Genomic DNA, 22,841 nt, shown 5'->3' with positions numbered 1-22,841 from the left:
TGGGCCGGCGTTCCGCTTGTTCTGTTTGTGCTTTCTAATCACCTTCCACATCATCAGTCCGTCCCCTTGGAAACTTTTGTTCAATGGTCCAGGAAAATATTCTTGACAAGTTCGATTGTAAGGATCTGAGTAGTCGTCTTGTTATTGCACATGTCAATCATGGTTGAACAAAAAGCAAATGAAAGGACACGGAGATGCAACAAGAGCCCGTGTTAGGACAAGGTCTTCCTATAGTAGCATTGGCACTAACATGTGCTAGCGGGGCGGTGTTTGGCCGACGCCCGCCTGACTGGTGCTGTTCCAGACCAGAGGGCATGGGTCTCGATGGCCTGGCCCAACAAGAAGCGGACGGCTGTGGTTGGCTTCGACACATCGCCATTCAGCCTCGAACAACAACAGCTCAGCTTGATTCCATCGATACCTCATCGCATCGCCATTGCCGCCATCGATCGCGCGTCGTCTATCAAACCTTTACCCCCAATCCATCGACCATCGTCGAGCCCGAACCACGACCGACACAGCGACGCGCTTCCTTGACCAAGCCATCGCAACTCACAATCCATAACCTAATTTAACGACGAACCCTACGATTCGGTAATTCCAGACCTCATTGCTCCCCACGCCATCACATCGGCTCTCTCTATACCAACGCGAGACATCAACATCATCGTGTACAGTCAGGAACCATCAACAGCGATACTCGTCTGATTTGCGCCAAAGATTTGAAACACGACCACAACAAAACCTCGGGGACATTTCAAACACCGCCACCATGAAGCTCTACTACATTGGTGTAAGATACGGCTGTTTTCATAGGGGGTACAAGAAGGTACTTGCTGACCGCGAACAAGATCTACAAAAACACCGAGCAGCCTGCGGTGCAGCTCTGCGGTGCCCACGAGCTTAGCGACTTCTCCAGGTTCACACGAGACCAATACAAGAACTTCATGACCATGATCAGCAGGACTGTCGCAGAGAGGACGAAGCCTGGCCAGAGGCAAAGTGTTGAGGAGCAAGGTGCGTCTATGGTGAACTCTCTGCTCGCATACATGTGCCTAGCTGACAAGGTGGTGTCCGAACAGATTATATTATCCACGCCTATGCCCGCTCCGAGGGTGTTTGCGGTGTCGTCATCACCAAGGACTACCCTCCTATCGCCGCCCACAGTGTCCTTTCCAAGCTCATGGACCAGTTTCTCTCGGAGAAGCCGGTTGCCACGATAAACGCCGCCAAGAACGACGGCGACATCCCTTTCCCGGCCATCGAGCAGTACCTCCGCGACTACCAAGATGCCAACAACGCGAGCAGCATTGCAAAGATCCAGCAGGAGCTCGACGAGACCAAGATCGTCCTACACAAGGCTATTGATAGCGTATGTCCATTCACAGAGGGTAGCAATGCTCTATATAACATGCTAACCTAGTTTTAGGTTTTGCAACGAGGCGAGAAGCTCGACGACCTGGTTGCCAAGAGTTCCGACCTGAGTGCGCAGAGCAAGATGTTCTACCAGAGTGCGAAGAAGCAGAACTCGTGCTGCCTGGTTATGTAAAGATCGTTCATCAATACCAACCAACCGCCCGCGACTGTCTTCGCTTTTAGTCAGCCGCACTGATATATGCCATCGACCGCAACGTTCCCTTCTATCAAAATACACAGAGCGACTGGCCCCTCGTCGTCTCCGAGACACTGGCGGGGGTCTCTTCTAATTCAGCTCTTGGTTTCCGCGCAGGTTGCAGTTTGGCTACTGACGACAGAGGGCCTTACAGTAGCCTGTTTGGATATGTGAAAGCTACTTACCTTGACGACTTCGTGGGCTTTGAGAATGCTAAACTTCTGATTCAACCTGCAATATACCCTTTCTTCTATTCATTGTTGTGTGGTACATACCCAAAACCGTGAAAGATTGACCACTGTTGGCGATAAAGCTGTGAAATATATACTTCGACCACCAGATGTAGGTAGTCCTGTTATAGAATTGCTATGTGTCGAATCCGAGGCTGCGCACTTATCTGGAGATCTTCGCTCCGTTTCTTGCATACCCGTTAGTTTCATACGACATCCGCCCTCCAAGATTATATGTGATGGGCCGACACAAGCGAGGCGGTCGGGTTCCCCAGTCACGACATTCGGTTGCAGTGATGACGACCTTGTCCGCCACGCCGTAGTGGCGTAAACTGTGCGAGTCGTAAGTAATGTAGACTATGGTATATTTTAGGGGTTGTTGTCCCTCTCAAGCTAGCCCAGGCAAAAAGACTCTTATGAAGATCTGAATGGAAACGTTGAAATTCAAACAACAAGACTACGCAGCAGCATCAATTGAGCTGATCGATGATGGCGGCATTGCGTACGGATCTTCCTCCATGTCGATCTTATATCGGCTCCGTCGGCGTCTACCCATGTGCACTATAGACGTTGGATGCAAGCTGGGGTTTGAACAACATCATAGGAAACTGAGACTGCAAATATGCGGGGTGGCAGAGGCGCTCATACCTAATGTCGCGCCTGTGCTTCAAGTGAATGGGGATTCGGCTTACGGCAAAGATGACATTAAAATTCATGGGATCATTTTTTGGGGTCTTTGTAGGTGTCTGACATGTCGAGAACATCTATAGTCAAGGTAGAGAATATGTCACAAGTGAGAACTGCTAGATATACGGCGTAAAACTCATTGTATTGGGCTGGGCTTTATTTGACACCAATCGAACCCTAAACAAACCCATTGCCGGGACCCGGTTGACTGGGCAGAGATAGGAACATGCATATGTACACACCTGCTCCCGAGACATTTTACACCGTCGTTCATTTTCCAAAGATGTTGAAAAAAAGGAATCAGGTACATACATCATACGCACAGACGTACACATAACAGGCAGTGTTATCATGGCCCTTTTCCGCGGAATTGACATTCGTTTTCATGCATGGTGCCATAATGTGGAAGCAACACAAAAAGACCATTCGCTTAGGACAGAATCAATGAAACCCGAGTCCAGTTCTGACAGCTGCATACTGCAGGACTGCACAGGTTTAGAGAGTGCCCTTACTAGGCGTTGAAGCCAAAAAAAAAAAAAATAATAAAAAAAAAAAATTTAAAAAATAAAAAAAAAAAATTAAAAAGAAGATTGAAGAATAAAACTGAAATATTGTAATTCAAGATAGATAAATATTTGTTCGTTTTTGTGGTGTTTCGGTCGAGTTTGGTATTTGTTCTGGGTTCACCAATCCTGTCCTAGGCGAGGTCAAGTGAGGCTCAACGACATGTGCCGTCTTGCCAGAAACGCAAACAGGTTCACAGTCGGGTTGAACACCAGGAACTGGTCCCACAAGTTTAGAAGGCCACGGGTATTTTGGGGGGAATAAAAGGACCGGGCTCACCGCCCGTCCTCCCGTCCAAGGATCCATGGAAGTGTCGTACGAGATCTTGATTGTCACCCTTCTGCCAGGTATTCCCCGGAAGAGTGGAAGGCAATTGATGCAGTCAGTCAGTCAGCTCAATTCTGGTTGGACGGCACCTTCCTCCTTCAAGAACAAGCATCCCGAACGTCAAAAGTGACAAGGAATGGACAGACAGAGCAGGCCAAGCACAAACGGCTACGGCAACCGCTAGGCTTTTTTTTTCCCCTTCGTTTTTTTTTCCAAGTGAGAGGGGGAGAATGAAATGTCTCAATTCACTTCGCTTTCTCATCACTCCCGCCGTTGCAGTGCATTAGTCCCTTGGTTTTGAGGAGGGGTAGAGGGGCAGGAGGTGAGTGTTGTGGTGTTCTCCCTTTTTTTTATTTTTTTTTATTTATTTATTTTTTTTTTTCTTAGCTTCCAGGTGGTACGGTCGACACTGAGGAGGGGAAGAGGCTCTGGCATGATGAGATGGAAGTGGGTGTCCTTTTCGAGAGGGAGGGAGAGGTTGTGTGTGTGGCCAGCTAGCCTCCCACGGCCTGATCTACCAGGTGGTGCTAAAACACAGTATGTACATGCACGACCACTGCTTTCGTAGTGAGCCCGTCTGCATTCTTTGTTTTTAGCACCACCTATTTACATACCTTCTGTGAGGATAAGGATTCACCCACCAATTACCACTCAAAACCGTAGGGTGCACAATTGCTGATATGGGCTGGTGAAGATGCACAGAATCGGAACTGTATGAAATGCTCGTAACGATACCATACATCACTACATCTCTTCCATGTCGTTTCCACGTTACGACATGCCGCGTTTCCATGCGACAAAGAAATAATAATTACGATCTGTCTCTTTCTCTCAAGAGAAACGAGAATGCAAAGAGTGACTTCGCTTGACGTTGAAAAAGTCGAAAACTCAATGGCAAGACATGATGAATATGGCAGAGGTGCATTTGCATCAAGCGTTGAACATCAAAAGCATGCTTTGGCAAGCCATGGCACATGTACATAAGCGGGGTTCTTTGAGCCTCACGACCTGATTCGTCAACCTCACCTGAAGGTTATCGCGACGAGCTGATTAGCTCGACTTGGATTTTGTTTGGAAATGTCTCGCATCTATTCCCTGCCCAAGAGAGAATCCAAAAGGTCTCCACTCCAAGAGCCACAAGCAGGGTCAGGGGGAGAGTGGAACTCTTTTCTCTTGTGTGTTCTTCAAACCTTTTTCGGGCATGGTCATGGTTACAGTCTGTTTTTGCCTTGCGTTAGTGCAGTTACAGGGTCCCTCCAATCCCTCAAGGACCTGTCTCCATCGCCCCAGAGTTCACAGCGGGTCCATGCCACTTTGTTACCTAGTCGAATTGTCCAACTGGCGCCGTGAGCGCGCTGCCGGCGGCTGGAGCGGCGCTGGAGAGCCATGGCAGACAGCGAATATCGGACTTGGGGGTGGGAGCCCCAGAAGGGGTTTCGAAAGGTGGTGAGGCGAGATTCGTGCGAGTCGCCCCGAAGACGCGAGGTGCCCTGATTGGACTTGAAGCCTTGACTGTCACACTGCCTTGATGCGAACGGGAAAGGCACCCGTTTGACCGGCGACGGAAGGAAACAGAAGTTCGAAGAAGAGGGGGAGGTGTGGGAGTTGTCCATGAAGTTCGGTTGCGGCCGGTCGACGTCGAGTTCGGAGCGGGAGACCAGCGAACGACGTCCCGCCCATTTCAAAACCAAGTCGCACAGTCTAGACAGAAGTGTTGTTACTTAGAACAGCACAACCTCCCCCCCCCCAAAACGGGAGCGGGAACCGGGACAGGGGACTGACAAACTGAGATGGTCAACTTGACAGGTTGTGCACACCACGAGATGTCTCGTCTCTCGAATTTGGAGAACCCGGACTTCACTCAAGGCTTTGACTCGAAATATTCCACATTTCCCGTTAATTAACATCTGCATAGCCTCGGTCGACCCGCCCTGCGCAACATTCAACTGTACTCTTCCTTTTGTCGAGGGTCCTCCCGAGATCTTAACCCCTCAACCCATCCCTTTCTCATTTCGCATCTCATAAGCCCTACAACCTAAAACCTAATGGTCTCGGAGATCCCTCGCAGTGTTGGGGCTCTGCGCGTGCTCCCACGGCTCCTACGAGGTCCCCCCAAAACTTACTTACATCCCGGGCAGCGGCAACGGAATTAGACCGAAAGCCTGTGATATTGTTACGTCATGACAACTACCGTGACTAACCAGACAGGGACCCGAGCCCAGTCCGGACTCTCGTGGTCGGCGACGGGCGGCAAAGGACACAACCACGACGACGATGAACCACCAGGAGAACGTGATCTTCAACTTTCACGGCCCGATACTGCGAAATTGCTTTTTGAGTTTTCAATTCCATGACTCTGAGGAACCACGGCGCGACGCTATGACCTGAATGGACGGGACAAGCAGCTGCTAGCTTTGCACATCCAAATAGCTTTCAACAACGCCAAGCCTCCGCTTAAAGTAGGCCCTGGCTGCCGGCTGCTGAGGACGGGACATCGGGGTTCAGCGTTCCCGTCAAGCATGGTCTCAGGGATACGCCGTAGCGCCCATAGGGGCTCGAGGCTAGGGCAGCGACCTGAGGCTATTCCCGTCGAGCTATATTCTTGGAGGTTCTCGATCGACTGCATCAAACTGATACTGATGGCTTCTACGACGTACCCTAGGCTGAAACTACATGGCGATATTTACGTTACCAAAGAAAGTCTAGACCATATGCAGGATCGCAGTAGCAGCACACTTAGGGTAGGCAACGGGGGCGGCGGTTACATATATCAAGTCGAGACCGATCCCGAGGTCCTTGGCGAATGTCTTGGGTTTGCCTAATTAGGTAGGCGTGATAGAAATGGATGGGAGCCGCGCGCACCGGGGGTGGTTGATGGCCAAGCAATTTAAATAATGCCGAGGTTACTACATGTTTGTTTACTTCCATCTCAAACGTGTCAGTACGAGTGCTTGCAAAAGGAGATGGCATTGGTGTCTTAGACACGTGCTTGTCAACAACACGAGTGGATTAATGTGTGTTCGTAGTGATTTGTCTGCTTTGGACTCAACTCTTGTTTGGAGACGAAAAGGATATCATGGTGTGAGATTGATGTTTGACCTCTCTTCTTCCTTGTTCAGATACAGCTAGCTCATAGACCCCAGTGCAAAGAATGAAAGATCATCCACCAATACTCAAAAGCAGAATGCTCTTCAGGCAACATGCCCCACAGGACTTCAACATCCCACTCGCTGCAGACACTTCGTCTCCCTTGTCCCCGTCAGTAGTCAACTCCTTCCTTGGCACCCATCGCCAACAACTCTGTTCTTCTACCTTTTACAAACTGCATCTTACTCGCCATCCTGTCTCCTTGGGGACCTAGCTCACTCACTCACGCTCTCCCCCTCCACCCATTTCCCACTCTTTCCACCTTCTTTCATCACCACCCTTAACCCCTCAACCCTCATCCCCTTATCTACCGCCTTGCACATATCATACACCGTTAACGCCGCTGCCGACGCGGCCGTCATGGCCTCCATCTCAACGCCCGTCTTGCCGTAGCAAGACACGGTGGCTCTGATGTCGATGTATCCATATCCCTGTCCCTTTGCACTTTCTGAGCCCCTCTCCAAATCTTCTGACCCCGCAACGGAATCGGCAGCCGGAGCAACGGGCGCAACGGGCACCAACTCAACCTCAGCATGCGTCAACTGAATCGGGTGACACAACGGAATGATATCTGGCGTCCGCTTGGCCGCCATGATCCCCGCTATGCGCGCCACGCCCAAGACGTCGCCCTTCTTCAGGGAGTTGGTGACGACGAGCGGGTAGGCGGTCGGGTTGGAGAAGTGTACGGTGCACCTGGCAACGGCGGTGCGCGAGGAAGGCGTCTTGGTGGTTATGGAGACCATGTGGGCTTCGCCAGTGGGGGTGAGGTGGGTAAGTCTGGGCTTGAGTTGAGGCTGTTCCTTCGCATTGTTAAGTGTGGATTGTTCAGGTTGTCCCTTCTCATTGTTGTGGTTGGAGTTGCTGTCTGAGGAGGAGGAGGAGGAGGAGGAGGAGAGGAAGGAGCGAGTGGTGGAGAAGAGGCGGAGGTGCCCAAGTCCTTGAGAGAGGGCTGAGGTTGGAGGAGGGTTGAACGTGCTGGCGCCTTGCATCTTGCGTTGGACAAAGCTGTTCACGTTTCTGCTGAGGGTATTGCTGGTGAGAGGTGAGAGAAGGGAAGAAACCCCATTATGATTCCAATGGATTTGATGTTTGTTGTGGTTCGGTGACTGGTATGACTGGGAACGGTGCTGAAATATAGCATTGGTATTGGTATCTGGGTAGACGGAACATCCTTAGTATGTCTACCATCTTGCAAAACCAAACATAGTGCTACAAGAACGCCCCAGTATGACCATTGACCGTGGTTCTGTACGTAAAGATATCACGATATAACCGCCCATATGATGTACATGCCCCAAAACCTCCATACCAAGAAACCCCCTCACAACTCCGGCCAAAGTGCAAAAGAAAACATGAAAGCAAGCAAAGGAGGAGGACGAACATCACCCACCAATCAAGATCATTGGTCGATTTTTCATGTTTTCGAGCTCGCCAATGCCGGCATGCTTCTCCTTCTTGTTCTTAACGGCCATGCCGATAATATTCAGAAGCTCCTCTGAGTTGGGAGCGAGCAATGGAGAAGTCCCGTCGGTGAAGGCCTGGCCTGCCTTTTCCAGCGCAGCCTGCCTCAGAACCTCAAACGCTTCCTCATCAATGGGTTCTCCCTGGTTGATCTTGCGTACAATATCGCGAAGAGAGACCTCGGCGTTGCCAAAGAGGCACACCTTGAGATTCCCATCACTGGTGATTCGCAGTCTGTTGCACGTCCCACAGAAATTGTGCGTCATGCTCGTGATGAAGCCAACCTTGCCGGCAAACCCAGGCACTTGGAAGGTCTTGCTGGTGTCGTTCTTGTGACCCTGGATCCTCTGTAGGTCCGGGTACTTGGAGCGAATAAGCTCCAGCATCTCCTGGTAGCTGAACATCTTGCCCTTGTTCCATTTGTTGCCGTCAAACGGCATGTACTCGATGAAACGAACCTCCACGTTCTTATCCCGCGTCATCTCAACAAAAGGGAGTACCTCGCGGTCGTTCAGACCGCGCATGACGACGCAGTTAATCTTGAACTTGATGCCGGCCCCAAGGCGGTTGAGCTCGAAGATGCGGTCGATGGATTTTTGCACGGCACTAAAGCCGTTCCGGCGCGTCATCAGCTGGAACTGCCAGGGATCGATGGTGTCCAGGGAGAGATTGATGCCTGTCAATCCAGCCTCGACCATGGCGTCCAGCTTACGGTGCAGCGAGAGCCCGTTCGTGGTAAGACATAGCTCCTTTAAACCGTGAGGCCGTAGGGCGCCTATCTGCTGCATCAGGGACACGATATCGCGCCGCACCGTTGGCTCGCCGCCAGTGAGTCTGATTTTTGTCACGCCTTGCGAGACGAATAAGGACGAGAGCAAGACGATCTCGGGGGTAGTCAGAAGCTCTTTTTGAGGCGACAGTGGGACACCCTCCTCAGGCATGCAGTACAGGCAACGAAGATTACATCGCTCCGTTACTGAGATTCGAAGGTAGTCATGCTGACGGTTGTAGTTGTCAGTTAAAAAGTCGGAGAAGGGTTTTGCATCCTTGAGCATGTCCCTTCGTGAGGACGCTGGCGTGGGGGCTGCTGGATGATGAAGTGGCTCTTCTGACTCCGTTGTCGGAGTATGTAGAGAAGCCCCAACGCTGATGTCGACAGGTACGCTAGATGAACTATGTTCGTCTGGAGTCACTGACGCTTGAGCAGATGACAGGTATGAGGAAGCGTTCCGTACTATCGATGCTGAAGACGATGTGGTTGTTGTTGGTTTTGCGGCTGCAGCTGTGGCAACACGTCGGGATGAGGGGATCGACGCCCTGGTAAGGTGCCATATTCCGATGCGGACTCGGAGTCCTCGGGCCGCATGGCGGGCCACAGCGGACATGATTGATGGCTTCTTTCTTTTTTGTTGATTTTCTTTCGTACTTTAGACTCTCAAAGAACGTTTGGACTAGAGAGACCGAGAAAAACCAACCATGATGTGGCTGGAAATAGGCAAACTAAGGTAGTTTGTGATGACCTCATCAGCTTAATTGTTAGCTTGCAAGTCCGGGTTCCGGACCATCAGCTGGTTGGGTTGGACTCGCAGCTCTTTAAGTCAGGGTCAGACTAAACCAACGAGAGTGAACACAAAGCAGCTATTGTAAGGATTTACAATCCGGTATTACAAAGGTCAAGAAAGAAGTTGTGGCGCGGCAGAATAGAGGCAACAATCTCATATCCACTGAGATAGGGCAATACACAAATACCATGACAAACCGTAGTAACACTGCTATCAATTATCTCCAAGAAGATGGAGAAAGTAGTAGTGACAAGGTTCATCGTTCAACAGTAGTGTAGCTGAGTGTAGTGTAAGCACGGAAACCGACGCTGGACTTTTCACCCCGCACCACGTTTGCGGAGAGCGGCGAACATCAGGATTTCCTATGATAGGGCGCACTGACCACCTCTCCGATGGGAAGCCTCTGTCTTGGCAGGGGAGTCAACACTGCCAAGAGGGGCTATGTACTATGTACTGTCCGGCAATCGCCGTGTCCTTCGGTTCATTCTGACAGCTTCAGTCCGTCGTTGACAGCTTCAGTCCCTTCGAGCTGTTCTGACTGTGCACCTCAGACATTCCTTAGAAGTAGCGCTGCCTACCTAGCGGTAAGATAGCGTCCTTGGTGCCTGCACGACACAGGGCCGGACTGCACCTTTGAGCTCGTGACAGGAAGGAAGGACGGGAAGAATCCATTGAACCTGCCTGTCACTTCTCGTCTCACCAGAACAGTTGGTGATGGAAGTCACGTTGTTGGTCGACTGACTGTTTGCTGACCGCCTTCTAGGTACCTAGGTAGTTGCCAGTGTCATCCTGCTCAATTGCTCTTTCTGACGCGTGCCCCCATTTCCCCTTCGCGTCTAGACTTTCTCTTCCTGTTCAACATCTTTTGCCAACTGGGATTGACCAACAACATCTGGCCAAAACAGGCCCAAAAATAGCAGAAACCCACCAAAACAAAACGACAACTAAACGTGGACCACTAAACTACTTCTTCGGCCTGACCGACACAAAAACCGACGCCAGACTTCCGCTGAACACCAAAGCGACACAGATGTTGTTCTCCAAGAACGTAAAGTGTAGGTGAGGAAACATCATCACCACCACAACCGCAACATCCACATGTCCTTCAAGACAGGGCCTGGGCTATCATCAGGATCCGCGGGAGCTGCCCTCGGAGCACTCCAGGTTGCTTGCCAAATTCATTCCCACAGGCACCATGGCTGATCGATGGTCTGTTTCATAGCTTCGGCTCACTGCCTGCCCAGCCCTGATGGCCGATACATCGCGACTTTGTTCCCAACTTTGATCAATGTCCGGAGCGTCCAGTCATGGGAGCCCATCCACGCTGTCAGACTGCCTCAGGACTTCATTGGCCCGTTCCTCTCTTTTCAGTGGTCGCCGTCTTCCCGCCTGCTTCTCGTTGCCAGCTTCGACCAGCTTCGAGTGTTTTCTGCTCTGGATGGGAACTATCATGCCACCATCCGAAACCCTGTTGCTCCCCATCTGAAGCCTACCTACATTGACTTTGGTGCATCGGATACAGAAATCTGTGTCATGGCCTCATTCGGTCTCAAGTTGGCTGTCTTTGACCTTAACTCGTCCAAAGCCATCGAGATTGGGAGCCCCAAGTTCTCGTCCTCTACGGCTGTTCGCAGAGGCTTCTCCTTTCGCCCTCAGTCCAACCACCTTGCCCTATTAACCAGGACAGCTGGTAAAGACATGATTAGCATTCACGCTTTTCCCAGTAGGGAACTGCAGAGATCGTGGGCCCCTGACACAATTGATGCACAAGGCCTGCTCTGGAGTCCAGATGGGAGATGGCTGGTTGTGTGGGAGTCGCCCGCCCTTGGCCACAAGGTCGTGTTTTATACGCCAGATGGCAATCTGTTCAAGATCTGGTCGGGTCCCGTCAACCCCACACACGAGGAGAAGGATTTTGCTCTGGGTGCCGGTGTCAAGACGGTGCAGTTCTCTCCAGATGCCCGCCTGCTTGCTATTAGTGATCACAGCAGAAGTTTATCCATCGTCGATATGGCATCCACAATGGAAGTGCTGCGGCTCCAACATCCCAACAACCTTGTCCCCAAGGGCACGCTACAGGTAAGATTGTAATACGGGGCCTGGCTCCTGCGAGTCAGACCAGCTGATGGAACACAACAGATCTGGCAAGAACGAATCGGAATCTCTCACGGTCCCATCATGCATACCTTTATCCGAGCCTCTCAAGCTATCTCTCCGCCTCCGAGGCCCCAAGAGGCTGCTGAACAGCTGTCAGGTTGTGCTACCATTGCCTTCGACCTGTCATCGAATCTCATAGCAACCAGGATCGAAGAATTCCCTTCGACCGTCTGGATTTGGGACGTACAAGCTGCAGTACTTCGTGCAGTTCTCCTTTTTCACGGCAGCGTCAGCACCCTGTCGTGGCATCCTCACGTTCGCGAGACCTTGCTCATAAGATGTGAAGGAGACCACTATAATAGCGTCGTGTTTGTCTGGGATCCTCTGTCCGAAGGGCCTCAATCGGTCGACTTTAGCCAACAACTGTCCGGGTTTAAAGCAGTTGGTAAGTGGCATGCCTCGTGGCTCGGTCTCGACGCATCTACTCCCCTGTCCATTTTCTACTCGGATACCCAAAACTATGTGTTGGCATCTCTTGCCGATTCGGACAGAGAGTCACTGCCGTGGATCAACCCACGCAACCCACAAGGCGGCAACGGCCCGAGCCGCGCTGAATCACCCCTTGAACTCGTTCCAGCAACAGAAGACGAAGCAGACGAAGAAGATGCTTCACAGACTGGGGATGACGGTGACATTGTAATGAAGGACACATATGGCTACAAGCGATAGGCGATTTTTGTGCGAATGGTCTTATACAAGCGATATCCCTTACCTTCCCGCATATGCCTTGGTGCTGGAGCACTACCTATAGGAGATGTCCTAGTTTATTTCCAGGATAACCGACCCGGGGCTTTGGCTCATGTTCCCGTTTACGTTACTGGCCACTTGGGGGCATGACGGACCACCCGCGGATGTTGTTGATGGGCCTGCCAACCCTCCGTTTTATGCTGTCAAGTCACAGTGACAGGATCCAAGACGCAATGCTTGAACAAGTTAGGCTTTGAGCCCAACATCAGTAGCGTTTTAACGGGGGCCTATGATGAACTGGCGCAGCGAGTGACCCCCGCGCTTTAATCACAGATGGTGGGATATTGGTAAATCGACTCGAACGACCTCCTATTCCCATAAGGCTTCACGCGTTCATCCCGCATGCCAACTCACTTGTTTCAATATTTGCCCAAAACAAGATTGGAATGACTCGTGCAGCCTGATAGCCGACGAGGTCCGGAATTGCAAACAAACAATGTGGTGCGTACTCGGAATGAATTGTTCCAAAAAGATTACGGTCTGGCCTTCGAACCCGGTCGAGTTACTTCATAACCCAGAATTTACCTTCATCTGCAGCCGCTGGCGACCCGGATCTTACCGCTGTATCCTTTCGGGCTTCGATGTAATTCCTCTTACAGATGGAAGTCCAACGCCAATTAGACTCTCTCACGTTTATCAACATAGGTTGGCAGACGGACGGACCCTTGCCTGCATTCACCTTGTCTTACACACGAGTTAGAGCGTCGCCAACCATGGATCACCGTTATAAACCGCCTCGCTTGACACTGAGACAGCAGCTTGACAGGTTCCCATCTCTTGAGCCGCGGCTGTACGTAGCTCAGTGGGTCCTTACCGTTTTCAGTGCCCCTTGGGTAGTAGTTGACAAGCTGGCATCATACAATTCCGAAACGGCGACAACGGGAGGTGGGTTGGTGCGTTACCTACAGCCGCACAACTCACGAGCTTCTATAGGTGCTGCATCACGCACTCCCGTAACGTGTGTTTGCGTCTCCGGTTCTGCATCCTTGAGACTGTCACGACGAGTACGGATAGCATTGCCGGCCTGTCGAAGCTGCACACATTGCTTGTAGTTGTGAGGGAATATTAGGGGTATCAACGCCGCTTCGAAATCACCTTTGCTGTCGAGCATGTCTCATTCCAAGGAGAACGCGGAGTAGCATTGCTATGAGAATGACGTAGAATGGCCGGGAGGAATCATCTTTCCTATCCGCAAGTGGTCATGGTTCCGTGCATCATTTTATCAGATGTGATCAGTTCACCCCACGGCTCGGAAGCCATGTCAACAACTCTCGGGTAGAGGTTGAACAGGATGCATTGCCCTTAGTGACCATTCCTAGAGGAAACCTACAATGACGCCGGAAGGCCGCCGAGCCTCGAGGACCAGGCGACGGCAACATTCCGTTGCATGCGGTTGGATCCCCCAGATGTGTAGAGCTTTCGGATTTAAATAGCTGGCCGGCGTCGATATACGAACTTGATGATGACACGCAGTCTCAGGGGTAGGAGAGTTGTCAAATCTTCGGTCTTTAGTCGGAGCCACAATTCGTTGAAACTGAGCCAGAAACTTCCTGACAGACCGGCATCGACCCTTTACACCAGGATGACCCTGAATCTAGAACAACGCAACTGGCAATAGTTGAAGGTATATCCAAAGCTCCACTGAGAATTGGACTCGCCATAGCTCTCCCTCATCAAGGTGTGATTCGAGGCAAATACTCAAGAATTCCCAGATCCTCCGTCCGTTAGGATCCTCTCTATTCCCGCTGTCTATTTGTTCATCCAGCCACAGCCTCACCTCCTTAAGGTTCACCAATCTGCCAACCCAGAAGAATCCGGGACTATCAGCAACTAGTTTCGGTTTTCGAATGCAAGCAGCAATTCTTGATATTGAGGTCTCCGCTTTCACTCTCTTCTTGGACAAGGTCACCCAAACCACGCCAAAACTGCCCCTTGGGCCAAAATGCCTGGCTCAAGGAGCTCAAAGCATGCCAAAGACTCTATCAGGACGGCGGACACTGTGTTCGTCGAGGATGGTGAGCTGACGGGAATCTACTACATTCCCATCTCTGGTGTTCGTAGCCTAGCTCTCTCCTTAGCAATACCGTTACATTGACTAACAATCCTCTTTATGCAGCTTCCCCACACAACGACGTGGCAACAGTTAAAGGACCACGTAAGGAGGGGATGTGGTGTCGAAGCCGATAAAATTGAGGTTTATGCTCCTCTCGGTGGATGTGTTCGAATCCGAGAGAGGGACAATTTTGACAAAGCGTTCAGTAAGTGATAAATCATCATCTTCAACTACCCTGATCCCTGTTTACTGACAGCATAGTCAGCTTTCTTAAACGGCAGTACCCTTAACGGCCGTGCCCTTTTTGCTGATGGGAGGAACAAGGGCGGAAGGGTCATGGTCAAGCCCACCATCGCCGTACCTTTGACCGTTCGACCTACCGCGTCCCTAGAGACAGACCCCGCTCCAGCTTATGGATATGGCTTCAGTCGAGGTGGTGCAGCCGGTGGTATGATGCCAGCCTTTACGAACATGGCCATATCCGGGTCTCCGGCGGTTTATGGGGCCGCGCAGCCGTATGGAGGCCATGTTGTGGCGCCATATCCTGAGACCCCGTTGATGATCAGTCCCTACAGCGTCGATCCGGCATGGAACCCCTATGCTTCGATTGGACAGCCCTACAACGCTCACCAAAGCTTCAGTTCAGATTACGCTACCCGTGATCACGGTCAAGATGCTCATACTCAGTCTTACGTAGCTGTTCCAATGTATCATAGCCCTCCTGTCTATCCAGAAGGATACAACAACTACGAGGGAACCATCGCCGCAGCCTCTACGCCTCCTATTCCCGTCCAGGTCCAGCGCAATAATAGCATCGCTAACAGTCTCGCCTCCGTGCCCAGCTTCAGCACACCAACTACCACCATCATCACCAACATTGGCACACCCAATATCGTGAACACCGTCAATACAGCACTGACCGCTCCCTCGCCCCCTCTCAATGCTCGCAACCTTCCTTTTTCGTTTCCCATCACCTCTCCTGGACCCCACCCAATGCAGGCTCAACCTCAACAGCAACAACCACATACGATCCTCATAACCGGTCTCGCAAAAAAAGATCTCACACCGGATAAAATTCGTCTCCTTGTCTCTAAGCACGTCTCTGAAGTTGTCGCCGCCCAGATACAAGGTATCCAGATTTCGGACAGGAAGGAAACGACACCCCTCGGATACACAGCATACGTGCGGTTCAAGACCATCGAGGACGCGGAGTTGGCGGTGGCACATCTGGATCAAAAGCTCTTTGGGAAGTATACCTTGGGAGTGAAGATTTGGGTTCCTGAACGGGGGGCGGTGTTTGTCGGGGAAGAGGTTGATAGTAGTGGCGGAGGGAGGAGAGGAGGAGGGAGGCTAAACGTGGGTGGGGCCGCAGCAGAGGGTGATAGAAGAGGCGGGGGCGTGAAAGAGAGCGATGATGGAGGTGGTAGGAACGATGAAAGCAAGAATAGGGATGGACCGCGCGGTAAGGGAAAGGAGAAGAGCGATCAAGGGGCGAAGTACGCCAAGAACAAAGACAACAGCAGTAAGGATGATACCAGTGGGCAGAGAACGGAATCGCAGAAAGTGCAAATAATCAACACGCCATCAACATCGACATCGGCAACGGCACTAGCGGTACCTCCCAAACTGGGGCACAGAAGGGAATCAACAGGCGGCGTGGTCATTGCCCACGGAAGCTATACGACCAACACCACCACTACTGGAGCGGCAGCGGCGGGAAAGAAGGATAGAAGCAGTAGCCTGTCGGCTATGTACAAGTCAGATGTGGTGATTGCCCGTGGGAGCTGGGCTACTACCAAGTTACCAAGAACTAGGGACAGAGAGACAGGCGACGGGACGCAGTGAGAGATTGGGTGGGTTAAGTTTGGAGAGTCAAGTGTGTTTTCTTTGTCGGTGTGGGAGCATGAGCGACCATGTGGCGGAGTTTGAAGTTAGTCTTTATATTCTCCCCCCCTCCCTCCCTTTCCACAACTCTCGTGTCTGTTCCGCTATGATTTCTGTTTGACAACATTATTCAACAGATTGCATATAATTCCAGTTTGTATGTTTCTGGGATGGGTAGAAGGAGTTGGAGGGCAGCATCAAATGCGCAAAGAGACAAAGGGAGCGAGGGCCCAAAGATTGGAAAACCGGGCTACATGCATGATGAATGAAGAGACGAGGAACGAATAAGATACGAGGTCATGAGAACGAGTTAACACACAATCAAAGAGAAATGAAACATGAGAAACGAAGAACACGAAAGAACGACTTATTTTTTTCCCTGCTTCTCGGCGCTCTACCTGTGTAACGCTTTGCTTTTTTTGGCTGGCAACGAAAGGCTGCAATGAGTCGTATTTGCTCCATTTAACATAAGTTTCAGACTATAGATGAAGAGAACGACAGGTGACTCATTTATTGGAAATGTAATAATAAACTTGTGTGGCTTGGACAGGATGTTACGGGAGAGTGAAGCGTGGAATTGCGGACAAGGCGGTGTTCACGATATTTGGTTCAATAAAGGGGGTTTGTTTACTTTCTGTGTCTACAGTGTGATTTTCCCGCCTTGCGTCACAATGAATCGACAGGCGGTGAACAGACGTTTTAGACATTTAACATCACCAATTGATACGTGCCGTTATTCAACACTCAAGTTTATGAGGAAGAGTAAATGAGATACATATACCAAGGTAGGCTATATACATTATGTCTTGACGAGCCTTGAGTGGCTGAGGTAATGGTAATACATGGATGCTCGAACCTTGTTGATCCTCCGCCACTAATACTGGTATCACAACCCCTTTTTGGCATTGCTAGCTAGGATGTAAGAGGATACATGTAGTATCCAGACCAACCAACTGATCTATCCACTTGTGTATGTTCTGGCTCTAATATTAAACGTACTCTCCCTGATGCTTTCATATCTTGTTCGCCCCTGTCTTCCCTCTCGGGTATCGATAACAATATTAAACCAATCAACCAATGAAAGGCGACATCTCCACCTGCCTCATCTTCTTCCCCTCCCACAACGCCCTCTGATCGGCTTCACAAGCGCCGCAGTATTCGGCATACCACTTCTTCAGCGCGTCTCTCCTCGTCATTTGCTGCTGCTCACCACCGCTGGAGGTAGTAGCCTCTTCATTGCCTCCACCATTAGTTTCCTTAGTACCCATAATAGAAGTAGTATCGGAGCTCAAAACACTTTGGCCCCCCCCTGAGGCATCATCATATACAACCTCTTGATCAAGAACGCCACTGTCATTATTACTGGTAAGCAACATATTGCTCACCTGCTCGCACCTCAGATTCTCATCAGCGAGCCAGTTCTCCCACTCGGATTGGATCATTTCTCTCTCGATGCCGTTGACGACCCGCATGGCAACGAGGAGATCGTGGCGGTAGGTGCCAAGACGCTGGCGCGTGCGGCGGAGGCGGCGGGCCGTGGCCTTGCCTGTTGCTGAGGCGAAGCCGGCGCCGGCGTCGGTGTAAGGCGCGTCGATGTCGGTGGAGTTGACGATTGATTGGAAGGTTTCGTAGCTGTTATTGGTAGGTAAGTTAGTATAGTCTTCAGGTTAGACTGCCGAAGAATGGATGAATGCAACCTCACGTACCATTGACTTCCAACAGGCCTCTCCACCACCACCGCGCTTCCCTTCGCCGCCTCCTCCAGATCGGCCAAAAAGATGGCCTTGCTCATGACCGTATTCGGTCCGACCCCAATCCGCTCCATATACCGTGCCGCCTTGCGCTCCGCCCACCACGCTGCACCAGACTGGCTGACCACTACCAAGTTATACGCCGCGCTAGCCATCAGTAGGACCAGCAAGACCCGGTGCGCGGTGATAATCTTGAACACCTTCTTGACTACGGCAAACGCCCACATCATGACCGACGTTATGGCACTCTCCAGCAGCGATCGGCCCGTCTCGAGAATCATGGCCGTCAGTGACCGCACCCGGATGGGCTGACCCTTCTTGGATCCTGACGCAGCGCCGGAACCGTCGAAGCCCGCGTTGGGCGAGAAGACCACGACCTGTGTTTGCTGGCCAATGTTTCCATACACCTGAATGGCGCGCTTGGTACGGCTGTGGGGGCCGAGTCGGCGGACCTGGTCGGTCGCGACCTCTGCGAGCTCCTCGGCGTCGTTGGCGGCGTCGTCGAGAGCCTGCCGCTCGACCATGTTCTTGGCGATGGCTGGGGCCTTGGACCAGTCGGCCTTTGTGTAGATGGCGAGCTTGCACTTGGACTTGGCGACGTGGGTAATGACGACCTTGGTGATGAGCTTGAAGGCGTGGGAATGGGGCAAGTGCCATGGGGTCTTGACGTGGGTGACGACGTAGGTGATGTGATCGTTGAAGATGTCGATATTTTGTGTGTCAACGATGTTTGCATCCGTTTTGCGCCCGAGCATGTCGGCTTTATCGACTTTGAACTTGAACTGGCGCGCCATCTTGCCACCGTGGTCTTTGAGCTCCCAAGGCCCTTGAGCGATCTCCTTGGCCCGGCGCTCGAAGTAGAGCTTGGGGAAGATGAAGCTCTTGTCACCAAACAGAACATGGAAACACGCCTTGGCGCTAATCTCGAAATTCCGTTCTGCTACAGGTTTGCCCATATCCTCTGGTTCGAAGTAAACAGGGTGCGCTGGTAGCTGGAACTTGTGCATTGGAGCTTTCTTTGAACCGCGTGCTCCTCTGATCAACCGGCTACTCAAGTCCCCGATTCGACGTTGAACCGGCCTACCCTGGGGTGTTCCGTCATCCATGGGCGTGTTCGACGCAACCTCCTCCCAACTTTCCGCACTGGGGCTCCTCTTGTCGAAGCTCTCCCCTTCGAGGTTTACCAGCGCAGTGATGATCTCTTCTAGGCTCATTGGCTCGGCGGCCTGGAGATCATCGACTAAGAGATTGAGTCGAGCATGGAGGAGTGTAAAGTCCTCCAAGAAAATTTTCATGGTGATACGGGAAATGTTGAGATCGCTGGCATCCTGATTCAGATGCAGGAAGATGTAATCACAATCTTTTCCAGGTGCCGCCGTGACTTCTGTAATGCTGTCGAGACTGATGGCGTAGGCAACGACGAGACCAAGCTGGTGACCAAAGAAGTACATGTTATCGGGCGTCACAAAGATACGTCCATTAGCAGCCATGCCTCTTCCTTCCTTGCCTTCACCAGACGAGTTTGACCAGGCAGCATTGAAAACCAAGACCGGCTTCTCCTCCGGAGCGACAGTTGGGAAGACCAACCGGAACTGCGCATACTGGGCTCTCAACTCTGGAGGATAGTTGACCGGGAAGGAATCGACGAGTTGGCCATGCTTCTCCTGAATCTTCCCATGGGCATCAGACGCCGCATCCACGCTAAGGGTCTTTTTGTGCAGGCTGGCAGTCGAGGCCTTGTCGCTCGTAGTGCCGGGAGCTTTCGGCTGGACGACACCTACAAGCGGATCGTCCAAATCAACCTTTGGCGTTCGAACAGTTTCAGGCAAAGGCGTAAAGGAGGATGCCCAGGGATTGCTGCCCCAGTAGTTGGCAAGGACCGCACTCGGCAGACCGCGATTGATATCTGCGGTGGCGCTGGCCATAACAGCGGCTCTGCTGAGATTCGTCGGGACCGGAGGTTTAGATAATGTTGCAGGCGCAAGACTGGTAGGGGCGTGATCAAAGGGACCGCCCAGCGAGGGAATTGGTACCCGCACAGCAGGAGTCTGGGGCGCGATGGGTGAGATAGGGCTATTGCCTATGAGGCCATGACTTGCTGTGATCAAGTTGGCGATACCTCCAGAAGACTGAGCTTGCGTATCCGAGTTGGCAAGCATAGCTTTCCTGTGCAAATCCAGCCTCTGCATGAGCCGGGCAGCATGCTCCCGGCCGCTCTCGCCCTCCTCTCGCGCTAATGTTGTCGTGATCGAGCGCCGAGGAGGGTTGGCAGCGGCATCAAAACTGGCGCGCGCCGCAGCGTCGGCACCAGGGACAGCGAGTGTGGCCGTCCGCTCAAGGCCAGGGCCCGGCCCATCACCCTCGACGCTGTCAAGGGATTTGGCTGAGAACTCGGGAATCGTGGACGGATTGATGGAAAAGGCAGGATCAACGCCCCCGCTCACAGCGTTTGCCTCTCGGCCCATTGTCGCCTCAAACGCTCTCTTCTTTGCGACTTCGAAAACCTCCAGCCACTCCATCAACTGCGTTTGGGTTTCGGCCTGCAGCAGAAGTGTCTGCGTCTTGGTCTTTACCTCAAAGCAGAAGCGACGTTCCTCCTGAACAGCCGGCTTAGCACTACAAAGCAGCACACCGATCTCGTCTCCCTGCAGCACACCCTGGGGCCCATTCATAAGCCAGCCGAACTGGAAATTACGGCAGTAGTACCACCGGCGCACCCAAGTTGTCCTCGCCGGCTTTCCCGACACAACTCGTAGGAAGAGCCACCCCTGCTTCTCTGCAATCACATCCGTCTGATCCTTCTGCTGCATGTTCATAGGTCCTCTAGACCCCAAGTATGGCACCGTAGACACGCTATAGTCCTCGATCTCCCTCGAAGGCTTATAAACTGCCAGTGTCGCCTCTCCAACCTCTTTTCTTGCCGCCTGCAGCTCTCGCTTAAACAAGGGCTCATACGACTCCATCTCTTTAGACCAGCCGCGTATCCTTTCCAGCTCCTCCGCCGCAGTCGCCGCGCCCAGGGGTGCGTCGCCCCGCGAGCGCCGCATTTCCCTATACATATCCGCGCACACTCGAACAAGCAATTTGTCGAGCGCAAAGCGCAGCTGGGGTGCGGACTGGCAGAAGTCCATGCTAGCCTTGAGGTACGCCTTGCGCGTCTCAAATACAGCAAAGGCGTCCTCGCGCAGAGCACTCGGCTCTTTTGTCTTGTTTTGGCTCACGTAGCGAGCGAGTGTCGTGTCAAACGTTTTCTGGGCCGCCTCCAATGCTCGCCGAGCCTCTTTGAATGTGCGAAGTTCACCATTGACGAAGTTGCGGATGGGCTCGACGCTGACGGGCTCGAGTCGCCGCACCGTGGCCATCACCCCGGTCCACCAGTCACGGGCGCCATCGCCGGCCCGCCGGAGGGCTAGGAAGGTGTAGTCGGTGTCAATGATGGCGTCGGCTTGGGCGGTTGCATTGACGGGTGGCGGCGCAATCTTTTGGAGGTAGGCGTGAATGCTGTCTTCGAGTGCGAGCAGGTCGTTGACCACCTTGGATGTGCTGCGGATGTAGTTGTCGAGCCATCGCTCGATTACGTCAAGGTTTTCGGAGAAGTGGACGGTAGAGGCTCGGAATGTGGGAGAATCGAGAGCGGCTTCGTTGAGGCTCACGGGGTTGGGAGCGCCAGGGCGTAGCTTCTTGGTCAGGGGTAGTTGCGATTGCGTTGTAGACGAAGGACCCTGGGTAGGACCAGATGCCGGCTGCGTCGATTGCGGTTTGCTCGAAGCCGCGGCGGCCGGCGGCGGCAGGACGGGGAATGCCGTGGTATCGGACATGATTTGTGGTATTCTGGGGAAGTCGAAGGGTATAATCGGCGGCTGCTGTCCACAATTATGACGATCTCGTCCCGTCTGTCCCGTCGGCACCTTGTAACAAGGGCAGGCAGGGCAGCACAAAGGCTCGGGGAGGCGGGTTGCACAGTCGCGATCGAGGTGCGGGAACCTTTCTGGCAGCTGGACCGAGTCTTTGACGGTAACAATGGTGGTGGCGTATTAGAAAACTACTCTTGGTAGCACCATCCATAAAAATCCCTTTTGATATCTCGTGATCTATTCAGCTTCTCCTCTCATTATCGATTAGGGTGTTTGCTAAAAAGCCAGTCGTTACAGTTGGCGCAAAGGGTGGTGCAGTTACACAGTTGGTTGTGGTGGAGTTCTTGTTGGAGGAAAGTTGGTGGTGGTGGTGACGGGATGGACGTCAATCCAATGTAAAAGGAGACAAGGCGGGATCAGTATCAGCTCCTCCTCAGCAATACTTTTAGCACACCGTCATTCAGCTGTCGTGGAGACTTCCACTTCCACTTCCAGGTCGCTACACTACCTAGGTAGGTAGTGCCTGGCGGGTCCTACTACCGCAGCCTGGACCGCTGCAAACGCAATGACGTTGTACACTATGGTAGACGGGACGGGACCGAGTGGTCGCTGGCCACGCAGCCGTTTCAGGCTGGGTACGATGGACTGGAACGGCAATTCGCACTGGGGTACCTCTACCTACTGCGTAGGTGAGTGACGGCTTGAAGTGGAAGACTGGGCTGCAGTGAACTGGAATCTGCTGATCCCCTGAATCGAAGCTTCCCACCGGCTGCCACGGATTCTTCCGTTCCGCGTACTAGAGGTA

At 52.3% G+C, this 22,841-nt stretch overlaps 5 protein-coding genes across 5 annotated transcripts; 3 read left to right on the top strand and 2 right to left on the bottom strand.

Annotated features, from left to right (window-relative positions):
* Positions 1-759: 759 nt before the first annotated feature.
* NEUTE1DRAFT_117105 (uncharacterized protein) lies at positions 760-1,864 on the top strand (the record flags this gene model as incomplete). The annotated part of the gene is made up of 4 exons (XM_009852960.1): positions 760-793; positions 852-1,017; positions 1,083-1,372; positions 1,430-1,864. 4 exons carry the CDS (start codon positions 773-775, stop codon positions 1,547-1,549), a joined length of 597 nt encoding a protein of 198 aa, XP_009851262.1.
* A 4,010-nt stretch (positions 1,865-5,874) lies between these two features.
* On the bottom strand, positions 5,875-9,437 carry NEUTE1DRAFT_122486 (molybdenum cofactor biosynthesis protein 1 B; the record flags this gene model as incomplete). Its single annotated transcript, XM_009852959.1, has 3 exons — positions 5,875-6,000; positions 6,795-7,549; positions 7,958-9,437. 3 exons carry the CDS (start codon positions 9,411-9,413, stop codon positions 5,875-5,877), a joined length of 2,337 nt encoding a protein of 778 aa, XP_009851261.1.
* A 1,348-nt stretch (positions 9,438-10,785) lies between these two features.
* NEUTE1DRAFT_122485 (uncharacterized protein) lies at positions 10,786-12,416 on the top strand (the record flags this gene model as incomplete). Its single annotated transcript, XM_009852958.1, has 3 exons — positions 10,786-10,799; positions 10,889-11,669; positions 11,730-12,416. 3 exons carry the CDS (start codon positions 10,786-10,788, stop codon positions 12,414-12,416), a joined length of 1,482 nt encoding a protein of 493 aa, XP_009851260.1.
* A 2,020-nt stretch (positions 12,417-14,436) lies between these two features.
* Positions 14,437-16,392, top strand: NEUTE1DRAFT_110344 (uncharacterized protein; the record flags this gene model as incomplete). The annotated part of the gene is made up of 3 exons (XM_009852957.1): positions 14,437-14,547; positions 14,611-14,752; positions 14,813-16,392. 3 exons carry the CDS (start codon positions 14,437-14,439, stop codon positions 16,390-16,392), a joined length of 1,833 nt encoding a protein of 610 aa, XP_009851259.1.
* A 923-nt stretch (positions 16,393-17,315) lies between these two features.
* NEUTE1DRAFT_82524 (uncharacterized protein) lies at positions 17,316-22,000 on the bottom strand (the record flags this gene model as incomplete). The annotated part of the gene is made up of 2 exons (XM_009852956.1): positions 17,316-18,063; positions 18,138-22,000. The coding sequence occupies 2 exons, from the start codon at positions 21,998-22,000 to the stop codon at positions 17,502-17,504; spliced, it is 4,425 nt and encodes a 1,474-aa protein (XP_009851258.1).
* Between the last annotated feature and the right edge of the window lie 841 nt (positions 22,001-22,841).

Source organism: Neurospora tetrasperma, assembly GCF_000213175.1.
Source record: "Neurospora tetrasperma FGSC 2508 unplaced genomic scaffold NEUTE1scaffold_3, whole genome shotgun sequence".
NCBI classification, from domain to species: Eukaryota; Fungi; Ascomycota; class Sordariomycetes; order Sordariales; family Sordariaceae; genus Neurospora; species Neurospora tetrasperma.
This window is presented reverse-complemented; position numbering and strand designations above follow the sequence as displayed.